Source organism: Notechis scutatus, chromosome 6 (genome assembly GCF_049901735.1).
Source record: "Notechis scutatus isolate UNSWTSFEM ecotype Mainland chromosome 6, rNotScu1.2, whole genome shotgun sequence".
NCBI classification, from domain to species: domain Eukaryota; kingdom Metazoa; phylum Chordata; class Lepidosauria; order Squamata; family Elapidae; genus Notechis; species Notechis scutatus.
Window position 1 is genome coordinate 41,138,977 of NC_142014.1, and position 21,998 is coordinate 41,160,974.

General features: G+C 36.3%; 1 protein-coding gene across 4 annotated transcripts in view; it reads right to left on the reverse strand.

Annotated features, from left to right (window-relative positions):
• The window catches only part of PPP1R12A (protein phosphatase 1 regulatory subunit 12A), a 106,872-nt gene that overhangs the window by 65,864 nt on the left and 19,010 nt on the right, over positions 1 to 21,998 (reverse strand). For all 4 annotated transcript variants that reach the window (XM_026667693.2, XM_026667692.2, XM_087968031.1 and 1 more), the window contains exon 2: positions 5,640 to 5,770. In XM_026667693.2, the coding sequence (XP_026523478.1) occupies positions 5,640 to 5,770 (131 nt within the window). The remainder of the gene's footprint in view (positions 1 to 5,639; positions 5,771 to 21,998) is intronic.

Here is a 21,998-nt window from a genome sequence, read left to right on the forward strand (position 1 = left end):
GTGAGAGTCCTTTGTCCAAACCTTCCTGCAGAAAGTCCAGTATTTGAGCCAATAAAGAGGTGAGGTCTATTTTCACCTTGTCACACCACCTGCAGAAGATGTTCCAGGTAGTGTTGTATATACAGTTCACTGAAGGACATCTGGCCGCTTGGATCATTAAGATGACTTTATTGGAGAGCTTCTCACCTTTCAGACGTCTCCACTCAAGTTCCATATGGCTAGGTGCAGCCATTGTGGGTCCAGATGTTGAATTGGACCCTGTGTGAGTGAGACTCTGTACAGCGGGATTCTCCATGGATCTGTGATTGATAGATCCCTGAAATCCGCAAAACACGGACGTCTGGGCCAGTATGGTGCCAGCAACAATAGTTCCGCCTTCTCCTCTAGAAGTTTCTGAACCACCTTGGGAATCAGTGGGAGGGGAGAGGAGGCATATAAGAGACCTCGAGGCCAGCGGCAGCATAGAGCATTGACTCCCTCCGCTCCTTGTGTTGAGAATCTGGAAATGAACCTCAGGAGCTGTGCATTGAGGGGTTAGGCAAAGAGGTCTATGATCGGTTGGCCGAACCGATGTGACATCTCTTGGAACAGTCTCAGGTGCAGGCGCCATCAGAATGGTCGACAGTGGCCCTGCTCAACCAGTCTGCCTGGATGTTGGACTGTCCTGAGATGTGTTCCACTTTGATGGAGATCAAATTCCTCTCTGCCCAGCGGCAGTCTCTCTGTCTCTTTTATTAGAGATCTTGAATGTGTGCCCCCCTGCCTGTTTATGTGGGCCTTTCTGGCTACATTGTCGGTTAGGATGAGGACATGTTGTCCCTGAATCAGCGGTAGAAATTTGCGGAGGGTCAGATGGGCTGACCTCAATTCCAGCCAGTTTATGCTGCAAGCTTGTTCTGTCATGGACCAGCGGCCCTGAGCTGTAATGGACTGACAGTGTGCCCCCCATCCAAATAGACTTGCGTCTGTTGTGATAGTCTGTCTGTGAGGGTCCTTGAAAAGACAGCCCTTGTTGATGTTTGTTGTGGTCTACCAGTGAAGCAATATGAGGACCTTTGATGTAACAGTGACTTTGGACATGGCATTGCTCCTTCCTGATCGTTGATACAGGAGCAGAAACCATTGAAGAGTTCTGGCGTGAAGCCGGGCCCAGGGAACAATAGAAATGCATGAGATGATTTTACCTAATGGTTTGGATAATTGGGCCAGGGATACTCGTCAGAGAGTCCTAACCTCTTTTGCCAACTGCCTAATGCTATTCTACCTATCCGGTGAGAGGGATACTCTCCCAGCCACTGTATCAATGATGGCTCTCAAATGCAGGAGGCGAGTTGATGGTGTCAAATGACTCTTGGCCCAATTTATTGAAAAAACATGCTGTTGGAGAACCTGTAGGGTGACCTAAATATCTAATTCAGTCTGCTAGCTGGACGATGACAAAATTAATATGTCATAGAGATCAACACTTAGCTGAACTGGCTTACTCCTAAGATGGCCTGCTAACACCGCCAGAACCTTTGTAAAGGTCCGAGGGGCTGAAGCCAGGCCAAATGGAAGAGCTATATACTCGAAGTGGTGGTTATTATAACAGAATCTCAGGAATCTGCTACGTGTGGGTCTGATAGGAATATGTAAATATGCCTCTGTTAAGTCTATTGACGTTAATACATCTCCTTGTCTGATACCGAGAAGGATTGATTGCAAGGAGCTCATCTTAAATTTCCTGTAAACCAGGAAGCGATTCAGGCGTTTTAAGTCTAGAATTATTCTCCATCCCCCTGAACTTTTGGGGACCACAAATAGATGTGAATAAAATCCTTTCCCTTGTTAATTCAACAACACAGGTTGGATTGCGCAGATCTCCAGAAAATGCTGAATTACGGTCTCCATAAGAGTCCTTTTGGTAGGCTCCCTTGAAACAGGGCACATCATAAAAAAATTCAGGGGTGTGGAGAGGAATTCTAGAGAGTGACCTGATCTTATGGTCTCTTTGATCCAAGCATCTGATATAGTGTATTCCCATTGATCTACAAATAGCCTTAACCGTCCTCCTATGGGAGAGTCGGGAATGATTTTACTTGGGGCAATGAAAGGACTTGTTTTCCTACCCCACAAAATGACCTTTTGTTTTACCCCCCTCCTATTTCTATTCCCGAAGTCAGATCTTTCTGCCTGCTGTCTTTGTCTATATCCAAAGGGCCTTTGTGCTCTTTGCAAATAGGATCCTTGATAGAAGGGACGAAAGGAACCCCTCCAAAAAGACTGGGAAGGTCTACTGTCAGTCTTGTGAAAAAGGGAGGGGAGGATCTTTTTCTTATTTGAGATTCCATCAGAAGCAGATGCAGATTAGCACCAAACAGTTTGTCCCCTTCAAAGGGGGTGGATGCCAGCTTCCACTTTTGTCTGGTATCCGCTTGCCAATGTCAGAGCCAGAGTAGGAATCTTGCAGTGATTTGGGATGCTATGGTTCTTGAGGAGAATTTTACCAAAATAAATGTTGCATCTGCAGAAAATTCTGCAGCAGCCATCAAATTGGCTATGCCCTGATGCACCCTGGTGTTTGATGAAGGAATGGATCTCAGGTGACGGGGCCATCTTAGGGAAGATCTGTTAAAGAATAAGGTGGCTGTAGCTGTGTTAGGAATATTAGTCACCTAACAGGTATTTGGGTTAGAAATATACAAACCAGGATAGACATTTTAATACTGTCTCTTTAAGGGAATGCAAGAGCATGCAATTGGGTGTGGTTTCTCAAACGGCCATAAGATGGAGCCAGAAACCTGGGTTGTTTGGTCTTAGTCTCAGAAGAGAGTGTGAGTTTCCTTCTGTTGGAAAGTATTGCCGTTCTTCCATTTTTCCTAATTGACTGATATTCTGGATTTGATGTAAGTCTGATACTGAACTGTTTTTGACACTGGACTTTGTTACTGGATTGTCCCTGGATTGAAACCTGACTGATTTACCTGTGAATGACTTTTGGACTGCTTGTTTTTGAACTTTGCTTAAACCTTTCTGGAAGTAAAAACCTACATTTACTGTACAGTGTATCTGTGTGCTGTGTATGTGTATTATTCAAACACTACTCTCAAATACGTCTTCCTGTATGCACTCATTCTCCTAACGGGGAATTACCTCAACAAGCTGCTCTGATGGCTCATGCGTCTGCTTGATGGGCCCTGCAAAGTGCTAATTCTGCTCTTTTGTCCTCTGATTTGAGAGTTTCCTCCGCTTCACTAGGTATAGTGGAGGAAGATGCTAGAACTACCACAAGTTCATCTACGTTGGGGGCTAGCAGGGAGTTAGAAAATTCTGGCGCTAGATTGAAAAACCTTTTGTCATATCCCGTTGGATTGGGATAATGTGGTCCACTGTTTTTGAACTAAATCAGTGAACATCTATGGGACTGGTATGACCTCCTCTTCAGTGACAGGCTGTGAGAATATTAAGTTCATCTGACTCCTCCTGCACTGAGGGCGGTTAGGAGGTAGAGATTGGATTGTCAAGGCGTGCAGTGTTTTTTGCCTTGAATAATAAAGACTTAAATAGGTGAGGGCGGAACAGCCCTGTGAATGTGGATTGATCAAAGGCTAAACCCTCATCTTCTGACATATCCTTTTCTAGGTGTTCTACCACGGACAAAGACGAATCATTGTCTTGAGAGGACACTGACACAATTTGTTCCAACTCAACTATTTGGTCCTCCCTGTATTGCATGACCTGATCGGGCATGTGAGGTATTGGAAGATCCCCCCGTAGCAACTGAAGATCAACTGAAGGTCAGGGCTGCTTGACGTCGCCTTGCCAGGAAGGTTTGTTGCACCCCTGCTGCAATACCTTATTTAATAGGTATCCAAACCATCCAAACTCTCATCTGTGCAGAAATTTCTTGTGGAAGAGCTTCCGCTGTGCAAAGTCCTGCTGCTGTGGGGGTGAATCTAGCCTCAGGGACCCTCCGTGGTGCAGGTATTGCAGTTGAAGTGTCTGCTTGGTCTGGCAAGTTGTTGCTGCCCCTGGATTGCATTGACAGATCCAGGGGAGGAGCTGGAGTGGAGTTTTGGGCAGGGGTGGCGCTAGGCTCTAGGGCAGGGGTGGCTCTAGGAGATGTTGTTTGTTTGTTCTTTTCTGCCTCACAAAGGCACTTTTTCAGATGTTTTTCTATTGCCCTTTGGCATCTCTTGGCGTGTTGCTCAGCTGCCTTGGAAGGCTTCCTTGAACCCGTTGTTTTGTTCTGGGTTCTGGTCATGGCCCTCCTGGCTGCCGCTCTAGAGCTTGAGGCAGTGGAACCGATAGAACTGCCACTTGCCATTGCACCCCCAGGATACAGGAGCTGTTATATAGTGAGGCTTATATTAAGAGGCAGTTGGCACGCCTAGGGGGCTGCTCCAGGAATGGGCAGGGATTTAACCCCTTTTTAAAAATTATTATTATTATTGTTGTTGTTGTTATTATTATATGCCAAATGAAATAAAATTGAAACTCATTTTAGATACACCTTGATTGCCCAGAGTAGTTCAACTGTATGACACTGGGCCTGGAACAGCTTTAGTGTACAAGCGGTCACAGGCCTGGGTGCTAGCTGCTGTTCTACTGATTCGATTTGAATGTGAGGGTTTGCCAACTAATTGTTTCAGCAAACTTTTAGTTTTTGTGATTCGTTGCTGAAACCCCTGCAAGATCAGCCCTGTTAAGGTTTATCTCCTCACACCAGCCTATTTAATTAGGCTAAGCACTGAATGCCTCTTAAAAGCATTTCAAGTTTGCCGAGGGCAATTGCAATTATCAGCTACTTAACAAAATGGCACCAGCCATTATTTTTGGCACACAACAGTTCAATAAGCAGAAATAAACCCCAGAAAGAGCTCAGGAATTAGAAGACTCTAAATCACTGTGCTGGTTAGGGGTGATAGAGCTGATACCTACCCCTTTAATTGAGGTGTTTTAAAAGGGGGATAAACCTCTGGCTGTTTTTGCCTTTTATTCTTAGGCCCGATCACGAGCCTGCGCTCATTGCGCCACAACGACCCTTTGCTTGTAGCCTGGCAGCCTGTCAACTTGAAATAAGCCTTATTTTGAATAAAACAGGCACTTTGGTCTATTTTGGTGACCCTGGCCCTAGATTGAAGTGCAAAATTCGAGCCTGCACTTGGAACATCGTTCCAGCCCTCGCTGAGGACTTGAGAGCTCCAACAGCCAACTAGTGTTAAAACAGCATCAGGAGCTCTCAATAGGTCTGAAAGGAAGCGAGACGATCATAGGCAGCCAGGGGCTGCATTCTGACCTTTTTAATAGTTTTTTCTTTCTTTCTTTTGTTTTCTCAATCTCTTTCCTAAATTCCAGCCAAGGGAAGTTCCTGCCTTGTTCGAACGAAGGCTGAGCAAAAACTGGGGACATTAAAGAGGAGCGTCAAGGAGGAGTGTTCTCTGAAATCAATTCAGTCTATTGATCAAGAGACAGAAGCACCTCCCATGCCTGGAAGCTCATCTGGAGAATGCTGTGTTTCCTTGCTATAAAGACCCCAATTTTCATACCTGACAGACTGCTGGAAATATTTTTTGTGTTAACTCTTAACTGGCATTCGCTGTATTAAAAGTTCACCAGACATTTAGAAAGTTATATCAAATAAAGATAAACATTCTTACTCTGCTATATCAAGATATCCACAGGAAGCAGCCGCATGTAGAGGTATCCAGCCTTCATTGTCAGGTTGATTAATGCTGGCTCCATTTTCCACAAGAAATTTCACCATATCTATGTTATCATCTATGCAAGCCTATAAACAGAGAAAAACGATTAGAGCTGTACAAGAGATTTGCCAAATATCAGTCTAAAAACAGAGAAAAAGAAGTTTTGTCTGTCACCAAAGAAGCAAAATAAGCAGTCCTTTACATATATAGCATATTGATGCATGATGCATGAATTCATCTATGCTTCCTTTATTTGTCTTGATTTTTTTTAAAAAAAAAAAATCCTTGCTAATTCCAGTTCAGTTTGAAACCTGCTACTTATTTTTATATATAATTGACTGGTAATTTCTATGTTAACTTGATAGCAACTTTAGAAATTTTAAATATCCTGGAAACAGTCTCCACTTTGTAATATACATGAGAGAGGAAGATTAAATTATCTAAAATCAAACATAAGTAAACTTTATTCAAATTATCCATTATGTCTTTTCTCCTAATAACCTTCACTCTTTGACAAGTCTCCAAGAAATAAAAACCAGATTCTATAACTAGTTTGTATTTTTATTTATTTAAAACCTCATCTCACTATCTAAGTAACTCTGGGCAATTTACAGATTTTAAAAGAAAGACATTCAGGTTTAAACTATCACTGAGTAAGAGAAAGTAACACATACTAAAGGACATCATACCAAATCAGTGGCACCCAAGGAAAATAATAAATCTGTGTTCTGAGTCAATTTTCCTTTAGGGAATTTAAATCAAATTTAAATTTTAAAGTTAATAAAAAAAAACTTAACCAGCTTTTAAATTTGAATTAGATAATACAATTTAAGATGTTGTCTTGTCTTATAATTTCATCTCTGAAAACCTTCTATATATGCACCAATGTATTCAGCAAATTCTGAAATTCTATTTTATTTTTTTCCCGTTATTATAGAAAGAAGATCAAAAAGATGGGTGTTTGGCAAGTACTCCATCCTATTTTCTAAATTGCTCCAAATCTAAAAAGATTACCAGCTTTCAATGGATTTGGCATCTTTGATCTTTTTTTGTGTAAAACAAAACTAATAGTTTTGTAGATTTCAGCACAGATATTTAAATATTTAATGTTAGGGGTCTGTGCCCAGACCCTGGTCAACACAATTCTCCAACAATAGCTGCATGTTCCAACTTCTAATGTTGGCATTTTCACTGTACTGTGAAATGCACTGAGACAGACAGATAAACAGGCAAGCAGGCAGACACAGACTTCACAAAGGAATTCTTTAAAATAACAGACTTACGGTTATCAAAATTAATTCCTGCAAAATACATAGCTTAAAAACACACCATATGAAATTATTTGTTCTTTCGCCCTTCAGGTAAGTAGGTATCCAACAATGCTGCATGTTATACTGTTATCTTCTAATTGTAATGCCTTTAGGATCCCCCCCCCCCCCCAAAAAAAACAGCCTAAATCAAACGCACACAAATGAATCTATTGCCTCTAGCAATCTCAATACCTGATTTAGGGAATAAGCAATTCTTTTGAAATAATGACAAAAACTGCTTGTGAAGAAACTCTATACAATTAATTTATTCAAAGAAAAAAAGGCATCAATTTTTGCAATTATGCCCCCAAAGTACATTTTGATAGATAGGCAACTATTTAAATTTGTTTTATAAATATTTCATATTTATTGCCAAATTTTGTTAAAATCATTAAGCTACAGCTTTAAAATTAAGTCATAAGGCTCCTTGCCTTTAAACCATCAATTCAAGATTCAAAATAAACTATAATTTTTAATAACCAGAGTTAATAATCCATAGTTTGTATTTCACACAACTGACAAGTAATTCTTTAGAGCAGTTTCCCTAATTTTGTTTTCCATTTGTTTGCTTTAAAAGTCTCTAAAAATACCTTTATCATCATAGCCCAGAAATATAGTCTGACAATACTTAGCCTTGGCAAATCAAAAGATGCAATCTCATTTCAAACACAATTTTCTGGTTTGTTTGGATAATGAAAAACCATGAAGTAATTCTAATCATATCATATAACAAACATGATTTGTATGATGTTCAAATTAAGCTTAGACTTCAGGTACTCTGTACACATAGTCCTCAACTTACAATCATTCACTTAATCTATTTGAAGCTACAAAGGCATTCAAAAATGATTTATTATCTTTTTTGCACACTTTTCACACTTACAATCATTGCAGCATCCTCATGATGATGTGATCAAAATTTGGACACGTGGCAACTGGCATATATTTATGAGGGTTGCTGTGTCTCAAGGTCACGTGATCACCTTTTGCAACCTTCTCACTGAAGTCAGTGAATGGGTGAGTGGAGGGCCAGCTTAACTTAATAGACTAGAATTCTTTATTGGCCAAGTGTGATTGGACACAGAAGGAATTTGTCTTGGTGCATATGCTCTCAGTGTACATAAAAGAAAAGATACAATCGTCAAGAATCATAAGATACGTTACTTAATAATAGTCACAGTGTACAATAAGCAATCAAATCATACTAGGAAGCAGTCAATCAAAATCTTTAGGATACAAGCAACAAGGTTACAGTTATACAGTCATAAGTTAACGATCATGTTACTAACAACTGGAGTGATTCATTTAACAACTGTGGCAAGAGCGGCCGTAAAAAGGAGGAAAACTCCCTTAACTGTCTTGCTTAAGCAACAGAAATTTTGGGTTCAATTGTGGCCGTAAGTTAAGGTCTACCTGTGTGTACAGGTAGAAACAAAACTAGAAACATACTTTTAAAGTGGTTCAAAAAAATCAAGAGATTACATCTATTTAGAACAAAATATACTATGGTTTTTGCTATAAGAAGCAACTGAGTAAATGTCAAAAAAAAAATCCTATTAGAACACCTGAATTTTATATGGGCTTGATCAGAGTCTTTTAATTGATGGCTGGTGTGTACAGACTATTATTTAACATCATTTTGAATGTGATTGGTTAATTCTGAGTACAAGCATATCCCTAATTATAAGAGGGTGTGCATACTTATACAGCCACATTATTTTAAGTTTTTAATTGTTATTTTACCTTAAAAGATTTGTTTTTCAATTGAATTGTACTTCTTATATGTTATGTAAAAGATGGAAATTTTTTTGAAGTAGTTTATTTTGGTTTGACATTTTTACATCTAAAAAACAGCATTTTAATAGGGATGTATAGAGTGTGTAGGGTGTGTTTATATTATCCATTATAAGCAGAATATTAACTTTTTAAAGGAAGACAAATCTCATTTCACATTATATTGTATTTCAAACTAGAATCCTGATTTAAAGCAATTTTTACTCAATTTCTAAATACTGTACATCCCACATCAAGTAATATGTTGAGAGTCTAATTTGTTTAATCAACATTATTTTAAATCCTGAAATATTCTGAAAATTAAATTAAAAATTCTGAAGAGGGGGAGAAGAATGGGAACGCAGGAGTGTAGTGTTTTACTAGGCTTACATAACTTTCCACTAAGCAATGACTTAGTTCCATATGAATATAAATGGTCATATAAATGGCTATTGGCAGGCCAAAATCACAAAGTTGGAATTGAGATAATTGGATTAAGTCTCCATGCAAAGTGATGTCATTTTCCAAAACTTGGTACTGTGCAGAAACTTTGATACACAACAGTATTATGCATTTAATATGTATGTGCAATCACAAATTTTTCTATGTATCTTTATGCCTACATTTTAAATTCTAGAATGCTGCAGTTCTAATGCAGAAGATTAGCAAACAGATATTATATGGTTAAAAGCAACTGTAATTTCTCTCACTTTGGATGGGTGCCTTCAGTTCACTGCAGTGCAAACTAAGTTGACCATATAAGGCTCTGGGATTCCCATGTAAAATGCTCAAATACATTAACTCTATATTTGCTGAAACAAAGTTAGCTTCAAGTGTCTACCTATTAGCACAAAAATGTACAGTACGAAAATAATATAATTTAAAATTTTTCAATTTAAAGAACATTTGGAAGTGATCAAAGATGTATAGGGAGCATTAGATTTGAAAGTAGAGGAACCCTGTTTAATATTATAACAGCAGTAGCAGTTTTATCATATTTTGTGTTCGTTCACTGATGTAGAATTATATTAATTTAAGGCTTTCTACAGTAAGAATAACTATGAAAGAGAGGTCCATACAGGAAAGGAAAACAGAACTAATCTGCTTAATGCAAAGAACAGGGGACCTGCGGATCTAAGTCATACAATTTTTCAAACCCTATTACAAGCATTCAGTTCAGACCTCAGCTAAAGTTATCTATCTCCCTTGATACCAAATGCTTAGGAGAAAGAAAGGAGGATTTGAGATTTTAAAAAAATGCAATCCCACTTACCGCTTGTTTCAACCTACATATTATCTCTACCACAAGTTAAATAGGTACAAAAAATAGAAAAAAATTGTCTATCACTGACTGTTATTGAATCCTTATGTATACTCTCTCAGAAGTTTCTTAAAATTGAGGCAGGAAATTATAAAGTTGCAATAATTGAGAAAGTATAATGTTCAAAAATTCTGAAGAGCACTGAATAAATAGAAACTTCTTTCAAAAAAAGTAATGATTGCCTTGAACTTTAGAATCCTATATTCTTACTAAACATAATCATAACAAAAGTAAGTCTCATGTCACTTAACAGATGACATACGTATTAAGCCTGTGCTGTACATTACTCCTATTTGGGGAAGTTACATAGTTGAATTGAAAGAGCAATTCAATTTAATGCTTGACTCAAAAAAGTGAGGCACTCCACCTCCAACAGCACCAATCAAAGTACTGATGCAGGTCACTTCTCTTCCGTGGCTCCTTAACTGGATGTGGTGTTGGCTTCTGCAAACATGAATGTATGAGAAAAAAAAATAGTAAAAACTTGAAAATAACTGCTTGAATATGTTTGGTTACACCAAGCTATTGGCAAATATCAGACACTTCAACATTTTACAGAACAACCTCAAAAGACACTGAGATCAAGGCTTCAATCAAATACTCCCCCAAGATTGCACTCAATTGTATTTATGTCATATGTGTACTCCATTCGATTCAATGAAATTTGTTGGGATCCCCTCCCCCAAGCATCTTAGTTGTGTTAAGTCTTTTACAGCTATGATGACAAAGAGTATTGTTCTTCAACAGTTAATAATCACAGCTTTACAGAATGTTATCCCACTTCTTGCTATATTTGATAGTGTGGAAGTTTTAGATTCCATACCAATAGTGTAATGTGACAGTTTTATCCAGATAGTTTTGTATATCAAATAGCAAACGGCCTATATCGCTTGGAATCTCAACCTGTTGTCAATGTTGTCTTAGAATTTCAGTTAATATTTTGTCAAAATGAACCCATGTTTATGTTAGTGCAAATGATAAAGCACACTTAACAATGTAAGACACTTTAAAAAATACAAAACTTCACTAGTTTCACACAGATTATTGTGTGTGAAGCAGGAAATATAAGGATTCTATTTTTCAGTCCCAAAAGAGTCTTCAATGTTGGCAGATGCAATGGTACATAATGTAGCACAGAATGATTCAGCGATATAACACTGAATCCATCGAGTTGTATATAGAACTATCTATCAGGTTTATTTCAACACTATCTCTAGAGCTTCTAGATATTTTTATAACTTTTTTATATTTTCTGGGTCATGGGTAGTATGACAGAAAATATCAATGGTATCACAAAATGTCAGCAATTTATAAAAACTGCCCTGATAGACATGATTGTCACAAACAAGTGCAATTATGCTGAAAGCTTAGAAGTCAGAAATAAAAGGCTAAAGTTTCTCTTTTATTCAGAATAAATTTTACATAACACATCTCTTTTCCATTAATCAAAATCCACACCCTGAGCATATATTCTTACACAAAACTTTTTATACATAGTACCATAAGTATTCCTCTCACATAAAGACCATAGCAATAGCATATATATTTATATACCACTCCATAATGCTTTGCAGGACTCTCTGAGCAGTTACAACATCCCCATATTGCCCCCCCCCCAATCTAGGTCCTCATTTTATTGACCCTGGAAGGATGAATTGAACCGAATCAACTTTGAAGTGGTCAGGATTGCAATACTGCATTCTAATCACTGAGCCACTATACACTATGTGAGACCTCATGCACAGTGGGAAAAAAGAGACCTATCACTTTTTTCCTATTACCAGTATTAGGCTTGCTCTGAAGCAATGCATAGACTAATTCTACTTCTCAAATATTTTTTACAATGAAATTTAAAATGTCAAAAAAATGTTCTTAGCAAGATTTTTAAAGGCACAAAGAGATGTCCCTCACCCTACCTATTTTCATTTTATGCTTTTAGAATCTGACTCGTCAAAAAGTAGCATGAAATAATTCGTTCATTCATTCAACAATCAAATTTATATGGCCTCCTATCTCACAAAGTGATTCTGGGAGGTATACAACAATTGGATTAAACAATAGATATATAAAGCCAATTATTAAAAAATCATAATTAAAAATATAATCATCAGCTATAGAAGGGAGTAAATGAAACACTATAATAGAACCATCTTGTAATTAATTCTAAATAACTCTAAATATTGAAAGATAGTTGACAGAGATATAAAAGAGAATATAAAGAATTTTATCAGTAAAATTGTTTTCAGCTCCATTAGTGAATTTATTTAGATCAGGCCTGTCAAACTGGCGGCCCGCAGGCTAGATGCGTCATGCTTGGGCCATGCCCACTCCAGCTCTGCAAAGGCAAAAACCATCGTGATACATCACATGACACAATCAAGTTTTACACCTGTGATTTAGATCAATGGGTTTTTTTCAGTTGCTAATTCCCTAGCAGAATTTTAAAACTAGAAAATATAGTTATTTTGTGTATCTTAATCAAGAGTTCAGGTAGTACTTTTATGTTATGAATTTTCTAAAATATTATCTATGCATAGTGATGCAAGAGTGGACAGGGCTGAATCACAGAAATGACTTCTAACTCATAAAAGCAAGCTTTTTTGTTGGTTGGTTGGTTGTTTCAGCCTATATAAATATATTATTCATAGTAAATGTATTTAGCTAATGTCATCAATTAGTGCTGGTTTAATAATATTTTCATTATTAAGGATCACTTTGTTTGGGAATCTGAAACTGCACTGAGCAGGATGATAATGCAAAATGTTTGACTAGAGACTGTGTCAAATACATGACTAGAGCCAAACTTGCCTATTTTTCCTTGGTATTTGCTTTATTTGTTAAACTTATTTAACCACCAGCGAACACCTTGTCAACAAAAGTGCAGCCCCCCTCTGAATAGAAAGGTATATGAATTACAAATTTCTGATACAAATGTCTAGTCTGGAAAAGATGAAAAAGCTGAGTGCATAATCAAGTAAGAAATCGTATCTGGTTTTATATGTTTAGAATTCATTTTGCTTATCAAACTTCATTTTTATATGTCTATAGTACTTCCAATGGTACAATGTACATTTTAATAATCAATCTTTCTTTCTTTTTCTCTTTCTTTCTTTCCTTCCTTCCTTTCCAAATAATCTCTATACCATACACATTTTAAAAAATAAGGAACAGCTGGGAACTGTTCTTCCAGTGTGTAAAACAAACTCACATGTAACTTTGACTAAAAATGAACATACCAATTAACTAGCCAGAAGTTTAGCTGATGAGCTTATTTTAAAAGTGCTTATTCATACATTTTGAGTATCAAATACTTATTAAATTTAGACAGACTTCTATAAAACAATTCCAACTTAAATATATCTTATTTATCTCTAAAATTGGTAAAGTACTAATATCTGTTAGTGAAACTGTGTAGTTTTATTTTTATAAAATCCCAAAAGATGGCAATGACAAACCACTTCCACATCACTGCCAAAAAGTCTAAATGGATATGTCAATGAACCATCCGGTTGAAGCTGACTTGGAGATATTAACATTTCATGTATTTAATATAAACAAGAAAAAGAAATCAAATGGAAATTAAATTACCTTTACATTTAAATTAGTTACATTCCTTCAGAATAAAACTTTCTTATTTTGAGAATTATAATTGCAACAATATGTGTGGCATCACTAAGAAAGCCTGCACTAGTCAGTTGTATCAGACAATTCAGACGAGAAGCATACTATAAATATATACTGTAGTTTGAAGCACTTGTAAATTAGCATTCCTTAGTTTGCGTGCCCTCTAGAACAGCGGTCACTAACCAGTGGGCCGCGAGAAAATTTTGGTGGTCCACAGAGAAATGTCACCCGCAAGAGCATCTCACAAAGCAATTAATCCAGGCTGTGCGGGAACACAAAGGCCTACATGGCCCACGAGAACACTCCCCACCCACTCACTCCTTACCTGGCATCAAATTTGCCTTCTAAATTGCCATTTTCCCTTTTTTTCCCGACCATCAGCTGTTCTGCTATGCCAGGGGATTTAGATTAACTAGAAAGCAGGAAATTGTTGCATTTCTTGCTTTCTAGCTAGTCTTTAGATCTTCGGCTCTGCTTCCTTAGGACTGAAGCTTCTATTATTCAGTGCAGACTCACTGCAAGCAAATTTTATGTGTCAGACTCAGGTAGCTGATGGCAGATAGATAGATCACTGAATGATTCTGTGAGCAACTCAATCTGCCTGCCTGCTTTGCCTGATTTTTAGTAAAAGTTGCTCTTTTTTATAAAAAAAAATCAATATTTACATAAACATTTATAATATTTACATACAAACCATGCCCAGCCAGTCACATGACCACCAAGCCACACCCAAAAATTAGGCCACACCCACAGAAACGGTTGTTTAAAAATTTGAACCCCACCCCTGCCTGTGTTTGTGTGTGTGAGAGAGAGAGGGGGGGAGGGAGGGGGGAGAGGTTAGATCAGATCTCTTTCTCTCTCCCACCGTCAGCAAGCCACCGTCAGTCAAAATTCACAATAGTGGTCCCTGGGATTTATAATTATGAGTTTGGTGGTCCCTGAGGTCCAAAAGGTTGGTGATCCCTGCTATAGGCAATCCTCAATTTGTGACTATTCAATGTTATATCAGATATCAAATTCAAAGTTCTCATGTCCCAGGACCCCTCCCCAGTCAAATGACTGTAATTTGGGCAATTGACAACCAGCTTGCATTTATAGCCATTTGCAGCAGGACATGGGTGCAGTTTCCAACAAAAAACTTCCCATAGCAAACAATGAGTTTGCTTAATGATCATTGCATTCACTTAATTTCTGTAAAAACAGCATAAAATTGGGCATGGTCACACATTTTACAAACATCACAACTTACTACCAAAATGGCGGGCTCACTTTCAGTAGAAAGTCAAGGACAACTTGTTTCTCAACCTTGGAACACCCTTTCAGGAAAGACAGCATCAGATGGTAAAGACTGTTTGTCTAGATAAGTCAGCATGCTGAACATCTTATTTTAATTGTCTGTTTATAGCATGCTTAATTTATAGGTGGTTGTCTTAAAGACTAGCTAAGTTTTTGAATTAATTTGCACATATCTGAGAATGTATGCTAAAGAGTTTTTCAGAAGATGTATTTAATACTGCATATATCAGAATTAAGAATCCAAACACATTTTCTTTGACAATTGACTCAGTATTTATTTTATATAAATTGCTTCATTTATTCCAATATTAATAAAATAAATGATTATTTATTTATGACTAGACTATGTTCAAAAACAAATAATTACTTGAAGCAAGACTGATGATCAGATCTTCATCTTGTTATTCTAACATATACTGAAGCAACTACTAAATGAAGTATTTTAATAAATGAGTTCTTTTCAGTGAGTAATCCTTTAAAATATGAATTTCACCTGTTTAAAAAACTTCATTGCTGTATAGGGTTTTTTAAGAGTCTATTAGGAATTTCATTTCTAGACAAATGAAATGCAATGGCATCTCAATTTTTTACTTTATCATCATAAATACTGAGCTACACTGCTGATGTTAGTTGAAGAGCAGTATTTTATTTTTCATCACCAGTAAATTTTAATCAAATATTAGTGTCTGATTTTATACTATTGTACATAGCATTCAATAACACAAAAATTGAAAGAACATTAAATAATATGAATAAAAAAGAAAGAATAAGATACATTTTCAGGCATAAAGTCTACACTCTTTCTGACAGAATTTTTGTTTGTTTGTTTGCCACCTCAAATCCTAAGATCACTTTAGCAGCCTGCATGCTAGGGTTAAAACTACTACAAAAGTAATATATTTTAACAATCAACAATAGCTATCAGAAGAAAATTGTAAAACCCCAATCCCAGGGCTTGCCTGTAAAGCCAAAATTTTACATCTTGATGAAAGCTTCAAAGAGACACGGCCATATGAACCTCAAGGCAACACAAGACAAGTAGAAGGCACAGCTAGAGAGATGGACTTTCTAGATCCCACTAGCTGATAGTACTTCATGGATAAGACCTAAAACAGACCAACTTTTCCAGATTTTACTAGACAAGCAGGAATAACAGGAGAAAAATTGTCTTATAGGTAAATAAAATCCTTATTTTCACATGTTAGCAAAATAATTCTTTGAATTATCCAGTGCAGAATCCTGAATGAGAAAGAGACGCCAAATGTTCGTGCTGGTTTAGAAAAGGCCAAGGAACATTAGACATCATTGCTGATGCCTGCTGGATAACTGAGCATACAGTTGCTTCCTGATTTGTATAGGCTGACATGTAAGTTTCTCATGCAGGCAATTAGATGTTCTGGGATGCTCTTTTTTCCGACTTCTTTCCACAGCTTGACACGATGAACCCAATCTATAAGGCCTTTCTATAATCAATGAAGCACATTGTGGCTTCTTTTTGATATTCTTTGGTTTGCTCAATTATCCAGTCTCACCCTGTGGTAAGATGAGCGGCCAATAAATTTAATAAAATAAATAAATAAAATTCCCTATGGCACTGTATGGAAGTAAAACCTAGACTTTGAAGAAACAAGACAGGAAAAGTACTGACTTTCTAAATTTGGTATTGGAGAAGATCATGAGAAAACCAGGATAACCAAGAAAACAAAATAATGGGACTTCCGGTTTGAGCTTCTTCAGCAACAGACCGAAACCTCGTCTCTGCGAGGCTTCGATCCGTGCTCGCCGCTGGAGCGCCCTGAGCCGGCTGGTTTCGGGACTAAGCCACCCCGTAGAGGTGGTGAAGAGGGGGGAGACTGCCAGCAGGGTTGAGGAGAGCCGCATCTCTCCTCCCCAGCTGGCCATTACTCCCTTTCCCAAAGGCGGTTGCAGCGGTGGTCAGAAATGGCCACCCCAAAGAAGAACTCGACCGGAAAAGAATGTGCAGGAGGAAGATAAGAAGAGAACGTTTTGGTTGAATGGGTCAAACAGCAAAAGCAACAAATAAGGTACCCTGGAATTGAAACTGTTAAAAAACAATAACATTGTTCCCTAAGAAGATTTTTAAGCTGTGAAGGAGAGAGAAAAGGGAAAAGATTTGGTTTTCTTCTTTTCCTATACTGACAGCTAAGAGACTTAAGCAAGAAATTGGAAAAAAATCCACTTTGACATCAATAGGCATTTAACGCTGGGGAAAAAAGTCAAAGGGATAATAAAGATTTCTGGATAATTAAAAGCTTTTGAAAACAGGAAAGGAGAGAGGAAGAATAAAAGGGTAGGATCTGGAAGGGAGGAGACTGCCTGGAATTAAAAAAGAACTTACAGCAAAATCTCAACAAGACTTCCAAAAGATACATTCTAACTGAAATATCGCAACAAAAACCCCAGGAAGAGAAATAAGAAGATATAACTCGGGACTATCTGGATTACTTGATGATTTCTGGATTCTTGGTTATTGTTTTGAATGACTAAAATCAATCGGGTGGTTGTTTAAAACTTTTTAAAATGGCTCCACTTTTAGAAGAACTGAAAATGGAACTTAAAAAGTACAAAGAAGATGCACAAGAAGGGAGAACTTCTTTTGGCTTCGTATTTCAGTTTTTAGAAATGGAGATTTGGAATTATGAGAAACAACAAGAAATGCCTGCAGAACAAGAAGATTGCGACAAAGAAGAAGCCATCTTTAATGAACAAGTAATCTTAGATGGAGGGGGGGAGAAAAGGGGAGAAAGAGAATGGAAAGTGTAAGATTGGGAAAAACAATTATATGTGTTTTTAAGGAAGTATGTTATTTAATTGAAAAGAAGTGTTAAAGATGTTATGGTTTTAATGCTTATTAATGATAGAACTGAACTGAACTGGAATGGAATGAGGGTTTATAATTACATATATTTACAATCTTTCTTTTTTTTAAAAAGAATATAGTATTATAAGAATGTGCCAAGCAGAATTCGATTGGAAGTTATGTATTATGTATTATATTGAAGGTCATAAACTTAAGGTATATATTGAAGTTTAAATAAGAGTTGAATGGATGTAATTAAAAGATATAAAGGTGTCATACTCCAATTAGTAACTAAAGGAGAAAATTTGTTTAATGAGAAAAGATAATATGAAATTGAAACAGAACAGACAAAAGTATAAATATAATGATTTGAATTGAGATGAGATAATCAAAATAAAATTGAGAAAATTAAAAGAGGAGAAAAACTATATAGAAAATGTAAAATAGTATAAGATATGGAATAGAATACAAAAAGGAGCATGAAATTGAGTTTTGTGTCTGTATAAAGAAGTTCAACCCGGGAGCATGAAATTGAGTTTTGTGTCTGTATAAAGAAGTTCAACCCGGGACCATGCTATTTTCAAAAAAGATGTTTTACTTGTATTTTGTGTGTAAAAACCCAAATAAAACTTTATTTTTTATAAAAAGAAAACAAAATAATGGATCAATGAACAAATTAATTTAAGAGTTCTCACTTGAGGTACAAATGACCACAAAATTATCCTATTTGGACACATCATGCAAACACCTAGCACTCTGGAGAAGGCTCTAATCCTGGGAAAGGTGGGAGGAAACAGAAAATGACTGGAAGCAAGGTAAATAGATTTAGTTACAGTGACAATGAGTGCACTACTGGAAGACCTGAATAAGGACAGATTGTCATGAAGAAAATGTGTCTATGTGGTTGCTAGGATTCAGCAACAACTTGTTGAAACATGATCAATAATCAGTCAGGTAACTAGAGATTTATCATTAAAAAGGCTGGCAGTTAGAGAAGATTTTTATTTAGAATCTTTTCTTAAATAACAACTTTGCCATTCCACTACTTGTAAAAGTGAACAAAGTTTTAACTTTGCACTAATCAAAACTATATTATTTTTATTTTATTTATCTAAAACATTTATGTAGCCACCCATCTTTAACCAAATCTGTGCATCTCCCTTTACAATGTTACCCTCCTGTTTTCATTTAGTTTATAAAAATAATTATTTCTTGCAGTCTATATTTTACAATTCAATTGCAACTAACCTCCTTGAACATTTATGTCACTGTTCTTTCAGAAGATAAAAGCTTAACTCATTATGATTATTTGAAGTTTTCCTGGAAGCAATATAGACGTGGTTTGCCATTGCCTTCTTCCTTTCAGATGATGGCATTTAAAGCATCAATTGTAACCCAAGGATATTTATGAGCCACAATTTTATAGCAACTGGATACTGATCCAAAGTAAGATTATTAACATTTTTTTCACAAGACAGAATAAAAATCATGAAGTGAAGAGAGAAACTGAAGTAAAAGTTTTGTCAACTAGTATACCAAAGATACAAGCTGAGCTCACACACTGTGCTTAACCATAATTTTGTGGAAATGGTTTTGACTCATATTTCCCATTAAGCCATAATTTACAATTTATCGGCAATAATGTCTGCAACTAATAATAAAAAAGGATTTGTTTTTTTACTGCAGTTACTAGCAGCATGAGAAATTGTAAGCTGTCCAGAATTATTGAGATAGACAGCTACAGAAATTGAATAATCACATATACCCCATAAGTCATCTATAGAACACTATTACAAATCCCGCTTCTTGTATGGCTGATGATGAGACTTCTTAATGGAGACGCTGAGGGAAAGCTGAGAATGAATTGATTAAAAGATTATATGAGGCGAGGCGTTCAGAGCTCTGGGAAAAAGTCCCTCAAAGAGACTCTGCCTTAATTAATTCACAATAACTGTAGCTGGGAAATTCCTATTTAGTTTCCAAGTTTTTGTGTTAACTGTAGACTAGCATTCAGTAAAGTATCTTAGTGGAATACTTGTTGTTCTTGTTGCATTAGTCTGCCAGTTATCAAGGGCATGAACACCTCCATTTTATGGAACATTGTTCCTCTGGATATACTGAAGCTCCTTACTTTACAGATTTTCTGAAAACAGGCCAAAGTATCATTTGGCCTTAGGTTAAATGAATGTCCCCTCATAATTATTATTAGTTATTTGCTTTTAATATATAAATGTTGATGTACTTTGCCAAGTTAGAATTGAGACAGAATATATTATTAAAATAAATTATTATAAGAATGGAGCCATATTACTTGTATTTGGTTTCACAAATCTACATATATTTATAAATGCAATTTAATTTCCAGAATCAAACAGTTCTAAACATCCTAAGCTATATTTTATTAAAGGGTTCTCTGTGAACTGGGGAAACATCATGACTAGCGCAAGGATGAATCCATTTTAAAATATACAGATAATCTTGAATTAGACAACTGGGAGAAAAAATTAAGTGAATCATCCCCAATATTATGAAATTTTTTTGTGACAATTGTTAAGCAAATTGCTGCAGTTGTTAAGCGAATCATACGGTCATTAAGAGAATCGAGCTTCCTCTACTGACTCGGCATATTCGGAGCTGGCTGGAAAGGTTGCAAATAGAGATCACATGACTCTAGGACACTGCATCTATCCTAAATCCAGGCCTGTTGCCATTAAGGAAAATATTGTACAAGTTATGTTTAAGATTTAGAACAGAATTCTAATAACAGTAGGTTAGTATTTTATCACTGCAAGTGAAGGACTAAGACTTAAAACAATACTTGCCCAAGATTATGTAATAAATTACAAAAAGAAAAGAAATGAACCACAGATATCTTGAATCACACCTTAGTTTCAATTTCTATTGTGGAAAAGTAACATCAAATACCCAGCCCAACACATGGTCAAAGGAAACAGATGTCATTTATCTCATTTATATACATCTACTGGATAAAAATTCCACTTCACTGATACAGTTCAGAAAAAGTACTACTACCCTTTGGAGCTGCATTCCTTTGAAATTCAGTTAGTCTTGACTAATGGCATTTCAGTGAGGTCTTGAAAGATCTGCCCTCTCCCCAGCAAAAGTATTGCACGACCCTGTCCTGAAATGATTTGGAATTATGTTATGATTTGCCCTCAATTATCCTGTATTGTGGTGTTTTGGTTTTTATGATTTTAATCATTTGCAAGCTACTCAATGTTATTATTTGTAAATTGGGTGGCCATATAAATTGCCTATATAGATTAAGGAATAGCAAGAAAAACATATTCTAAATCTTCTCTTGTCCCATGTATAGTTATTTAGACCCAACAACTGAAGGATTCATTGTCCCTCAACTAATGCCATGACACTATATATCAAGCTCTCCCTCGGCAATACTCAGCAACGGTATTGGACTATAACTTCCTTAATGTCCATACTGGCTATCCAATAGTTATAAAAGATGAAAATGATGTACTCTAACACAACCCCTACTCCAACAGATTGGAAAGGATTAGTATCCATCTTCCCAAAAGATTAGGAATCTAATTTTTGTGAGTTCATATCATAACACTGTGCTTCCTTGGAAGCTATTCAAGAACTTTTTCCTTAAATTCATCAGAAATTGCAAAATTAAGACAGAATTGTTTATATGTGTGCATACATATTCATATGTGTGTATATATTTGTGTGTGTATATACACATTCATAATACATATATAGGTATATTATGACATTCTACACTGCAGCTGATACAATTTTGAATTAAGAAATGAAAGCATGCTAATAATTATTTTTCAATAAAATAAAAAAAATGTACTTCACAAATGAACACAAAAAAACAGTGGTTATTTAGTTGCATTCATATTCAAATAATGAATATGTTACTATTCTGGCAACATTATTAATCCTTAAACCTAAAGAGCCTTAACTATAATACCAGATGAAATCCCCCCCCCCCCAGAAAAAAAGGAGTCATAAAGCTGTATTTAACATAGAATTTACTTTATTAGAAAATACAAAACAAAAAAAACCACAATCATGTGAAAAAGTACACCCAGTAAAATTTTTGACATTTTCAATGTATTTAAACATATAGATACTTCATCTGTATTCATTTTAACAATATAGGAGGTATAGGGGTATAA